This window comes from Glycine soja, chromosome 6 (genome assembly GCF_004193775.1).
Source record: "Glycine soja cultivar W05 chromosome 6, ASM419377v2, whole genome shotgun sequence".
Classification (NCBI taxonomy): domain Eukaryota; kingdom Viridiplantae; phylum Streptophyta; class Magnoliopsida; order Fabales; family Fabaceae; genus Glycine; species Glycine soja.
The window spans coordinates 6,443,794-6,456,644 of NC_041007.1; the positions used below are offsets into that span (position 1 = coordinate 6,443,794).

The 12,851-nt window shown below is 28.6% G+C and overlaps 1 protein-coding gene across 1 annotated transcript; it reads right to left on the bottom strand.

Moving 5' to 3' along the window:
* Positions 1–4,345: 4,345 nt before the first annotated feature.
* Positions 4,346–10,050, bottom strand: LOC114415131 (protein tesmin/TSO1-like CXC 5). Its single transcript, XM_028379688.1, has 8 exons — positions 9,249–10,050; positions 8,110–8,217; positions 7,792–7,969; positions 7,290–7,637; positions 6,886–6,986; positions 6,696–6,790; positions 5,467–5,859; positions 4,346–4,866 (listed from the first exon to the last, which is right to left on the bottom strand). The coding sequence occupies exons 1-8, from the start codon at positions 9,560–9,562 to the stop codon at positions 4,652–4,654; spliced, it is 1,752 nt and encodes a 583-aa protein (XP_028235489.1). The 5' UTR covers positions 9,563–10,050; the 3' UTR covers positions 4,346–4,651.
* Between the last annotated feature and the right edge of the window lie 2,801 nt (positions 10,051–12,851).

A 12,851-nucleotide genomic window follows, 5' to 3' on the forward strand; every position in this document is an offset into this window, starting at 1 on the left:
CGTGAATGTAGCTAGCAATTTTTTTATATGTAATAATTGAACTTAAGGATGAAGAATTTATAATAATTCACTCATATAACTCAATCAATTAAATTAAACTTATTTAATATAGTTAACAATTGATTTGTTTCTTTATTTTTAATAGATATATATATTTTTCGAACTATGCAAATACTATATTAGTTACTTATATGGAAAAATAAAAAATATCGTCATTTTATAATTTCGAAAACAAAAATATTTATAATCATTAAAAAATAGTAACCGGAAAGTAAAATATAAAATATATTTTGCATTTCATTTATAATAAGAAGGATAAAATATAATCATTAAATAAACTAATGAAAACTTTTGTATTTCATTTATAATAAGAAGGATAAAATATATTTTTGATTCTTAAAATATTTCATAATTTGATTTTAGTTATTATAAAATTTTATTTAGTCCCTACATTTTAATAAAAACACGTTTATAGTCTTCAATGAAGGACTCAAATTACATTACTTTTGCTAAATGTAGGAACTAAAATATATTAAACTTTTATATGAACTAAAACCTAATTTTAGGGTATTTTGAGGGATCCCAAGCATAATTTATTCTAATAAGTAATATTATTTTATTCAAATAATTTTTCTTGAAAAAAGTATTAATGGTTTTTAATCAATTAGAAGGCTTTTTTTACAACGACAACATATTAAAAAGATTTTTTTTACTTGTGTTTTTTTTTAAAATATTTGTTATTATTTTGTATGATCATATTAGATTATTTCATTACTATATAGTATTTGAAACAGATAAGTATTATATTTATTAACTTTTAAGAATAAAAAATTTAACATATTTTAAATTTAACTTTAAACATATTTGATTATTTATTTTATAAGATAAAATATTAAATGTTTTTGTTAGATTAAATGGATTTTTTGTTAATTTATTCTACTAACTTGTTCAACCTGGTGAAACTTGACAAACTAGAAAAATATATCACATTAGATTAACGTTTTGCATACATTAATCAAAATTGATATTGTTATTGTTAAAAATTGATCAACTGACCGATTTAATCAAGTAGAGATGTTTTAAGAAAAAACATTTTTTTGTTTAACTAAGATATATATGGAATTTTTATTTGACAAACTAAGAAAACATTTTTAACTTAAGAAACCTAACTCAAACAAAGGTCTAAAATTTTATTTTAGCTATAAAGTTGTTAAATTCAAAATAAATAATATTTTTTTCTCCAATAATTTTCTGAGGATATTAATTACTCGTTCATGTGTAATTTTGAGGTCAATTGTGCAACTTTACAAATCTATCTTTTTCAATTTTTTGTGTTAGAAAAGTTATCACAAATTTACTGTAATCTATCTTTAGTCATAAAAGAACAACCAACAAGCACAGTATCACTCATTCGGCTTCGTTGTTCTTCGTGGTTCCACCGTTTCGCACTAATTGTTCATCTACTCTCGTTTGCGCGTGTCAGCGCTTCCCTCGACTTAATTAGATCTATAATCTTTTTCAACTCTTTCCGTGTTGATAACTAGAATCAAAAAGAAAAATAAATAAAATACTTGCTAGTGGTGCTAGAGAGAGATATGTTTTTAGATCTTACATTTTAAATCTTTCTTTTTAAATCTTTTTTCCATCTATAATTTATTTGAATTTGAATTTAATATTATTTTTCTTATTCTAAAGAATATTAGTTATATTTCTCTAGAGTTTTTTTTTTCATATTCTATTGCATATTATAGTATAGGAAACTAAAATAATGACAGAAAATTAAATATATTCCATTGTGAAAATTATAGAAAAATATAAAAAATCATAAATAATATAATTTTATGAATCATAATAAAAAAATATTTTAAATTTTTTAACCATTATCCTAAGGTAAAACCTTTCCAGCCAAACTAATTATCACATGTGATTCAAACTTATACCATTTTTTTAATTTTGTTGTATTTTCATAATTGAACGAGTTTGTGTGTCTGTCATTTTGAAACTTATGGCTAATAATTACTATACATAATTTAAGTTTATAATTTCTATTGTTAGTTTCAAAAGTCTATGTGAACTTGTAAACTCAAATAAATTAACTCAATTTGAGACTACAATTTCAACTTTTTTTTCTTTGAAGACGAACACGTGAAAAAATAATCTATGGTGTACTTAAATGTTCCATTTACTACACACATTTTGTACGTATTAAGAAACTCGTTGAGTTCGGAAACTCGTTGAATATGGAAGAATCGCGTTTGGGATGTAAAAGTTGTAACTATTAGTTTCTAAAATCATATCCAAAACATAAAAATCACATTTGATACTTGAAACACCAAACACGTTATGCATATACTGTTGTTATATTTATCTTTGGTTATCGCAACAATTTTACATAAATACAAAGAAAATTATGCATATAAATTATCATCGATGTCAATTGTTATACTGTCTTGAAGGTGGACGTCATTTTCTCCTAAATTTTCAGTGCAACAAATAATCAATTGCAATAACTAAAAGACTTAAATATGATTTTGACCTATAAAATGAGTGAGTTTTAATTTTAGTTGTTATAAAAAGTTATGTTTTCATCCATCAAAAAGCTAAAGTCAATATTTTTATCTTTCACTGTTATGTGACACTCGTTAATGCATTTCGACCCCGGTTTTTGTTCTAAATCATTTTGTGACACCGGGCAGGCTGAACGAGAAAAAGTGTTACAATTTATGTATTTAACGAAGATCAAGTGACCATATTAGGTGATACTAGTATTTCTATGAACATGTTAACATGCGATACAACAAAAAAATTAGATCTCTAAAATAAATGTTATTGATGTATCTTGAAGTGAATGTTAAGAACAAAAAAAAAAAGAGATTTCAAATAGATAAAAATAAACAAAAATTAAAAGGACTAAAACTAAAACTGGATCCTTTTATAGGATTAAAAACATATTTAATTATAATTAAAATAAAAATAAATTATACTATTTTCCTGAAATATATAAGATTTATATTTTCCTTCATATGATAAAAATTTACCCTCCATCTTATGGCATTTGATAAAGTTAAACTCAATTTTTTTAATTTTCATCAAAATTTCGTTAACTTCTACTAAAAAATAAAGTTATTACAAAAATGTGTTTCACGCTATCATTCCCTAAGAGATGTAAGTGTTTCATTGTCCTTTTGTGTTAAAATACACACTACCCTTAGTAACAAATACAAATGTTACATGTTACTCAAAAACACACACACTAGTATTTTAGTCTAGACAAATATTTACTTTATATAATTAAAATTTATAATAAATAATTACTTTTGAATATATATATATATATATATATATATATATATATATATATATATATATTATAATTAAAATTTGTAATGAAAAAATATTTTTGAACATATATGAATTATATTTTAAATTATGATAATTTCTTTTAAAAATAATAAAATTTAATTTATAAATAATAATAATAATAAATGATAGATTAAAAAATGATGAAAGTTAGGGTGAATCAAAACTCTAAATTATTAGATTAATCTTTTCATAAATCATACTCTACATCTTCTACACTAGATTACTTCTCCCCCAACTCTCTTCTTGACAACCCCTCTGCAGATCATCATTCTTCATCGTTGGAGGCAATTTCCAGCTACAATGTTTCCATAAAAAATAGTGTAACATGTTTCACTCTATTTCATTCTGATTTGATCATCTCAAAAGAGGATGAACGATGCAGGGAGACAAGGGCTAAAATCGGATACAATTGTGGGGCTTGCCAATACTTTGAGAACTTCATCAACGACTTATCCAATAGCAACAAGTGGCTCCAATCGATTGGCCTTCAACATCTTCAATCCTCCACCAATCCCTTTCCTCTGCTTAACGTGATCTCATCATTTTTTTTTCCTTCTATTTTTCCTTTCCATTATCGGTCGGACAACATGAGGTGAGAATTATCTAATTCAATCTTAAAAATTAGCTCATGAGATGAGAATCACTTATTTACACTACTTTGATCATATTGCAAGTTAATAGAGGATCCTCAACAGTGTACCCAAACTCATTCAACCATTTGCCAAAAAAAAGTAATAAAACTATTTTTATGGGGATTCTATCTATCGCTGTAGGATCCCTATTCAAGATCACTGCAGTTCCTTTTCGGAACCCTTAAATATCTATTGGTATCATAATAGTAGCTCTCTTACTCCAATTCCTATATTCATTATTCTTCTATTAAAACATCTTTATTTTCTTTTGAAGCAAATATGATAGACGATGTGTTTTTCAGATACCAGAAATGGATTTCACAAGTATATTTACATTTTACACGGTAACATTCAATAGAATTTTCTGGTGTATATTAACTCATGTGAAATGATACAACTTATGTCATTTACCTATGAACAGAAAATACTTCTGTTTATATAGTAAAATCAAAATTGACCCGTGTCCAGGCCAATACTTAATTCTGTTGAGATGTCACTGCAGCAAAGAGGCTCCAGTTATATCCTATAATTCTAGACTAGACAAGCTCTAATTTAACAGCAGAGAACAGGGCTTGTATGTATCATATATAACCATGCACATCAGTGCCAGAAATTACTGGCTGCACACTGTCAACAGCAACATTTTTCATTATCAATCAGGTCAACGAAAGATCATTATTACCATGTCCATTAGTTACGGCATAATTTGTCTGGGATATTTTAGTAACAGATGGGATGAGGTAATTGCCAAAGGAGTTGTTATGAATTCCCTTCTCTCTCCCAACGTTAGTTTCAGCACCAATATTGGCATTGTCTGCAGGCTCTTTCTTGCTTCTCTCCCCTTTCTTGGTCGATGAAGAGCACATTGTTTCTACAACGTTAAAGATAACTAACATTAGTTAATTAGCATTAGTTAGATTCTTAATAAAACTTCATAGAAGCTCAAGGAGTGAAAGGATCAAACAGTTCTGATTATTATTCTTTCAATTGCAAATGTTACCGATATTTAAACAAACTACCAATGCTATTTTTAGGTCACTAATTCTTTCACTATATTCTTGCATTCAATAAAAACAAATACCTAAAGATGAACTGAGGAATTGGTCCTTCCTTTCTTTTCTCAGCATGAATTGGCCTAAGACAAATCACTACAAAGTACATCTAAGATACACCATAAAGAAGTTAATACCATCTAACAGCTAACATAAAATTGGCCCAAGACAAATCACTACAAAGTACAGATGCATCATAAAGAAGGTAGGTATGGGTACACTACATGGTCAGCTGAATTAGTATTTCAGTCACACCACATAGGGTAAATATTTGTTAGCCATGTTGAATGGGACTTTCCACAATGACTATTAATAGAATATTACAATCTTAAGACAGGAATATCCCGATTAATTTTTCCCAAACAAAGTTGTTAGTGTGAAGACTTCAACACCATAACACAATAACACTAAAGCCTAACCTTTGATGCTACCGTGAGTAACGAGTCCGCGAAGAACGTCCAAGAACTTGGTCAATATAAGCCTTTCCTGCTCTCTGCAAACATCAGTGCATCCATCAGAATTAGATGACTTTTGAATCATGTTTTGCAAAGTGCTGTTGCATGCAACTCCATTTGCAGAACTATTTCCAAAAATCATATCATCCTGTTCATCACACATCAATGCCAGTGTTTCTGGTGACAATGGCCTATTATAATTAGCAATATCAACTGCATCTGCTTCATCTTTATTCACGTGATCATCACAAACAAGCTGGTGGACATCTCTAGTTTCTTGCAGTGATTTAGATGATGAAGCAACAGAAGCTTCAAAGTTCCCAGTTTTTGTTTGCTGGTCTACTTTGCCTATCATTTCTGGAAAGTTGGAAAACAATCAAAATGCCTTGTGTTCAGATAAAATACGTTGAGAAAATATGGAAATAGGGAAAGCTAGAAAGCAGAGCATAGAAAGACAAAAATATTGACAGGTATTTGAACAGTGCATATAACATTGACTCTCAAACCTATGTTTCCAAAGATATGCCACTGCATAATGCACTTGTGGCCAAATTACATTTATGGCTGAAAATGAAAGACTTCAGGCATATTTTAGTAGTGATTATGGATACCTAACCAATTAAAAAAGTGAAAAATGACTGAAAGTATTCAGTGTGTGGAAGGTCTCTAAAGGTTTTAACCAGAACCCCTTACTTAAATTATTGTTAAATGACACTAGCTTCATAAAAAATTGCCTCATTAATTTTATTATATGTCTATAATTTCCCTTCAAACATTACAAATTCAACGCTTACAGAACCAAATATTCAATACTCAATAGTAAGTTTTATCAAACATACTTTAAAATCTTAACTTTGGATATGCATTAGTTAACTCTTGCCAAAGTACCATAATACTTTCCCAATTCCTTAGTACTTCCCTGAGAAAAATATATCCTGAAATATAACACCGCTACCCCATAATTTATCCCTTAATTACAAGTACATATGTAAATATCTTCAAAATGATAAAAAGAGGACAAAATAGGTGGGAAAATAAAATAAAACTGATGTTAACATTAAATAAATGTCCTACCAGCATGAAATTTGGAATATTTGCAAACAAAAATATTCAAAATTATTCACCAGACATTAGATAAATCAAATTATTTTAAACAAGATAAATATAGTACACATCCATGAGTTGCTCAAAACCTGCATTTGTCTTAGCAGCTACTTGTGAGAGAACAACAAAAAGTGAACAGAGATTCTTCACATTTTGTGGCTGGAAGAAATCTGCCAATACGGACCTTCAGCATGAATAAATTGTTAGTTGTACATTTTTTAAATTTATATTTAAAATGTTTGATAGATTTCTCAAATAATGATTAAAAAATTTATATACCGGTATGTAGATCTTGAAGACGCTGAAATTCTTGTGTTGGAAGGGTCAGAAACAAACGAATCTGACAGAAATGAAGGCGATGAAGCCATAGGATCAATTTCCTGATTAAAATTCAAAATAATGTAAAAAGCATTATATAAAGTTTTGATATCTGGGGATGGAGAAAAATGATTACTAAACCAACAGGAAAATAATATGGAAATAAAGTGTTCCAAGGGATAAAACTAGGATTGAAATGTTGATTTATGTGATGCGATAATTACAAGACAAAGTTATTGCTTTGTTGGATTCACATATTTTCATTTTCCAATCCAATGATAATGAACCTACCACATAAAGAATAGGTAAATTATTATTTATATAAATCCAAGTAAATCCTGTCAAGAATGCAAAGAAGAAATCACCTGTTGGTATTGAGCAGTAATGTTATCAGTTTGATCCATGGCTGACTTTCCAGGAAACATTTCATGAATTTTTCTCTTCTTGGGTGTTAAATGGGTTCCATAGCCAGATGATCCAGCAACTCGACTAATGGTAGCATTAGCTGCCTGTTTGATGTGAACTAGATTATAATCTTTGTGAAAAATTGCTCTTCTTTCATCACTTCCTTCAAAATTCTTGCAGTCCATGCATTTACAATTTTCAGAGCAGAGGATATTGGCTTGGAAGCACTCACAATACTTCTTAAGGCAACCTGATTTCTTGCAGTGACATCCTTTATTGTGCTTTCCTATTACTTGAATTTCACATTCCTGTGTTCAAACAAGATATTTAAATGCACCACAAGTTAACTAAAATATCAGATAAACCCAGAACAGTAAGTATCATCACAAAAAACTTGACTTAAAAGCATCATGCCAAAAAGCAATAACACCTGTTTGAGGGAGTTGAAATTGAATTACAAACCTTGGAATCTCTTCTTTCTAGCGGACTGCTAGCAATTTTTGGTCTGAAAGCATTTGGATTGCGTTCCAATGTTATTCCAACTGCCTCCTGTCTGGCAGCCTCATTATCCACATTATTATGGCAATTTACACAGTTGCAGCCATCACAATAGATCCCAGCTGCAAAACACTCACAGTACCTAGCATTTGCGAAATTAGGTTTTGCCAATTAGAGAGACAGAGAGCAGGAAGAAAACATGCAGGATGTTTAGATATAGCATGGTTATGTGATAAAGTATTCTTGATAAAACTTTTCATATAGAGAAGCTAAAGTACTTACAACTTGAGGCATCTAGAATTTTTGCAGTTACACTGTTTCTGTTTCTTTGGAGTGGTGTCCTTCAATTCCACATTACATTGAGGTTGTGATCTAGGAGACTTCGGCTTTCTGAAAGAAAACAAATAAATCCTCAAACAACAAATTCAAATTAGTACAAAAGTTCTTACTGTGAGGCAAATTTTAATAGTGAGTAAAGAGATGTAACAGTATCTCCAATCCCTTTATATGGGCTGGTGAAATATTTAAAGTTTTTTTTTTCCTTAACAAAAAATTTAGCTCTTTTGAGTAGTTTCCAAGCTTAGCAGTAATGATACTACTTGTTTTCCCAAAATATATACATACTATTTCCTTTTTTTTTACCCATAATTAAGATGATTACAACCAGCCCCAAAATGATAACAGTGAGCCCCACATTGCATGCGGACACAAGCAAACCAACCTCTTTTTTTTTTTTTTAAACGTCAGAAAACAAAATCAAGTAAACAAACATTTATGATTACTGAATTACTGAAATGATTTATCAATAGCAAGTTAGAAGCAATTCCAGCCTCCCACCCCCTACAGAAATGATTGTCACTTCTTTTTTTCCACCAAAAAACACTCTACTTCAGTACTTATGTAACCATCTCACCCTTATAAATTTTGGTTTAATTATAATCTTTACATTTTAATCCCTACAACTAGAAAGTACAGTTTTAGCCACCACACATACATTTTTTTTAACTCGTTTCAGTTTTTACCCATACACTTTTTAATCTCTCAGTCTCTATAATTTTGGACGCCAAGGACTAAAATATGAGTAGTTTCTAATTGTAAGGACTAAAACATAAAGCCTATTCAGAAATAGGGATCAAAATGAGTAATTAAACCTAAATTTTCCAAGAACCATTCTTTTTGGGGCATCTTACCAAATTATTTCAGCCAAGAACCCAGGTCTTCAAATAGAAGCTAACTTCTAGCAACTGTCTTCTTTTCCTACACTCTTACACAATCTTAATCGCACTAAAATTCAACATTCTAAACGCACAGTGATACACTTGAGCGCGATCCGAGTATTCCTTATCATTCAGACAGGGCAAACCAAAAACACTACCGTTTTCTTTTCTTTTTAATTTCGTTTGAGCTTTAAGAGTACTTACGCCACTTGCAACACCTTCACCGGAAGCTTCTTCACGGGGTGCGGAATTCGTCGAACCGGCGAAACTAGCTTCAGCCGCGGTGAATATAACCACGCCTGTTGTTCCTGCGGCTCTGAACATAACCACGGCCGTTGCCCCGGCGGCAGCAAATCCAATTGCAATCGCAACGGAGAATGCGACGGCGGTGGCGGTGACGGTGACGGTGACGGTGGAGGCAGTTTCAGGTGCGACGGATCTCCGTAAACGGCGGCGAAATTCAATTGGCGAACCAATTTCCTCGGAGCTAAATCCGACGCCGTTTCGCTCTGTTCCATCTTTCGGCAGTGATGAGAAACCGATCTCGTAAAACAGCGATTTGAATTGCAATGTTACTGCTCTCAACAACTCGCCGTTTGGAGTGGCGTTCCCGAAACGCGCGGAAAAGGCTTCGGCGAAGTCTGTTGTAACGAAACGGGGTGGCGTCAGCCTCAGAGTGGCGCCATAAATTCTCGTGCGTTATGAATTGAAAGGAATCAAGGGCATTTAAGAGAGGGAGAGTTTCGGCATTTGATGAAAAGAAAAAAATAAGCGAAATTATTGTGGTTCGGTGTCGCCGGAGAAAGGGTGCGTTGAGGAAAACTCTGGTGTGGTGTGGCAGTCGATTTTGAAAATTGAATTGAATAAGTTGGAAGGTTTGGTTTCACGGTTGTGATTTTCTGGGGGAGATTGAAGTGACCTGTGTCCGTTGGATAAGGAAAAAGGTAACGGTACTTTCGGAGTAGTGACGGAGATACATTTTGGCGCTAATTGAGTCCAAGTCCAACAGAGGAGTAAGCCACTCTGCCAATTTATCAAGACAATTATGGGAAAGATATGTTTTATCTCTCCAACAAATTTCGAATTTTATTTTAGTTCTCTAACGAACAAATTATCGCTTACCAAAAAAAATTATCGTTACTTTAATTTGAAAATATTTTAATTTTTATCTCCAAAAAGTATATTTTCTTACTATTTATAACTAGTTATATATTAATTGCTATAACCATTTTAAAAATCAAAACTGAAGTATTTCTAAATTAGATACTAGAAAATAGGATTAAATTTTTCAATACCAAAATTAAATTTGATTTTTTTATAGAAAAAAACAAAACATTTTATTCAACGATAATTAATTATCAATTAGTCTATTCTAATTCCATCGAATAAATAAATTTAATTTATTTTTACTTTTCATAGCATATTTTTACATATTAATAAAATAAGTTATGTCAATAAAATAAAATAAATATAAATATTATTATATTATTATTAAAGATAAAAGAGAGTTTTGTTAAAGTAGGTAGATGTTGTGATTTTTTTCAATCAAAATGTCTCTAAATTATTTTACTTTACTTTTTAATTCATAAAATACATAATTATAGCAATAAAAATGATTTTTTAAAGGCTAAGGAAGGTTATTATTTAATTATGAAATATTTAATTATGATAATTAATCATGATTTAAACATTTTAATTGATGTTACAATTACATATTCTAAATTAAATTAATTATAAAAGATAGAAAAAAAATCAAGTAGGCAAATTTGTCTAAAAAAAATAGACAGATATCATGTGATAATATCATTTCGATACTTTTTTGTCAAAGTATCTTTTTAAATTATTTTATTTTTTAATTCATAGAATACATAATTATAATAATTATTGAATTATAAAATATTCAATCATGGTTTAAATATTCTGATAATATAAAAAATCAAGGAGGTTTAACTAAATTGGTTAGATAGAATGTATGAGTGTTGTAAATCCCATGAATAAAAAAAATTGACAATATAAAATTCAAGTGATTAAATATAAGTGTTTGATGTGTTGAAGTTAAGATTGAATTGTTTAGATATAAATAATTGATAATAAAAATATATATCCTGAATTAAATTAATTAACTAGTATTTTAGTTTGTAGAATATATATGATATTTGTTTATTTTATATAACTTAAATTTATTATAAATAAATACTTTCAAATTTATAAATTTTATCATAATTAAAATTCATAATAAATTAACATTTTTAAGCATGATAATTATATCTTATATTTATCATGAATAATTTATATTATGATATAAGATAATTTCTAATTATTAGTAACTCTTTTTTTAAAAAAATATTAAAATTCATTTTAAAAATAATAATAAAAATGATATATCGAAAGAGATAAGACATTAAAAAATCTCTTAAATTGTTTTTGTTGAAGAAAATTGTCTAAGAACACTCTCAGACTAAAGATAAAGAATTACTGAGAGACTTGATGTGGGTGATCTGGAGGGAGAGAAGTGGCTGGGTTTAGTGCTTAAGTTGGTAGAGATGGAAGACGCTGCAAAACCACACATCGAGGGGAAAGGATTAGGTATTGGGCTCAATTTTTTATAGTCATGAGTAGGAACTGGGAAGGGTTCTTTACTCTTATCCTTCATAGACTTTGTGCCATTCTGGGTATTTTTATTTTATTTATGAATTTAAAAAAAAAATTGAATTAATTTTTCAACAAATAATTATAAAAAGAGGAAAATAAAATAAATAAAGCATATCATATAAGCTAAAATTATTTTATGCAATTATTTTATGTATTTTTCAACAAAATTTCTTTTACCTAAATTCTTTAAACATTAAATAGATAAATTCATTTTAATTTATGATAAATATGAATACATTTAATCTTTTAAAAAAATGTTTTACAAGTACCTAATAAACTTTTTATCCAAGCATATTTTTTTTAATTCAGGTTTGCGTCAATCGTTGCTTTTCTCATTGACATGAGAATAATTAATTTGTGATAAAAATATTTTGACAGATTACTTTGCAGTAATTTAAGGAAAAACGAAATTGTGATAAAAACATTTTTAATAAAAATATATTATTTTTTGTCATATAATTTTTTTCTTATCGAAGACGATATTGAGTTTACCACACTTAAAGATTTATAAATAAAAGTAATGTTCAATAAAATATTTTAGCTAGTTTCTTAAAATATCTTTAATGAAAAAAAAATACATTTTAGATTCTTAGATTACTCTTTGTTAGTCTTGTAATGTCACGGGGTGAAAGAACTTTGCTCATCTTTTGTTATAATAATAAACCCCAATTTGAATTCTGATAACTTTTTGTAAATTTCACGTCAAAGTTAAAATTAATTAGAAAATGAGACATTAAAAATAATATTTCTTTTAAGAAAGATAAGTTCTTAAAAGTTCTTATTCTAAAATTCAACTTATAGCATAAAAAACTTTTTGAGCAAAAATAGTAATAGATATGATGAATAAGGTTGTTTGAGCTTAAAAAATCCATTAAAAGATATTCTTAGAAATCTCTGATGGTTTGTAAAACGTTATGAAGTGGTATTTATAAAAGTTAATTTCTAATTTTTTATATTTTTTTATTTTTATCTTTAATATATTTATCTATTTATTACTTTAACAATTAATTTTATTAAATATTTATAATTTAATAAATTAATTTTTTAACTTTCAACTATCAACTAACTTTTTCAACTTTTAATTAGATTTTCAATTTTTCTATCCAACAGTCAAAATATTTTTTCACGTTCTTGTTTAACTAAATAAATTACTTT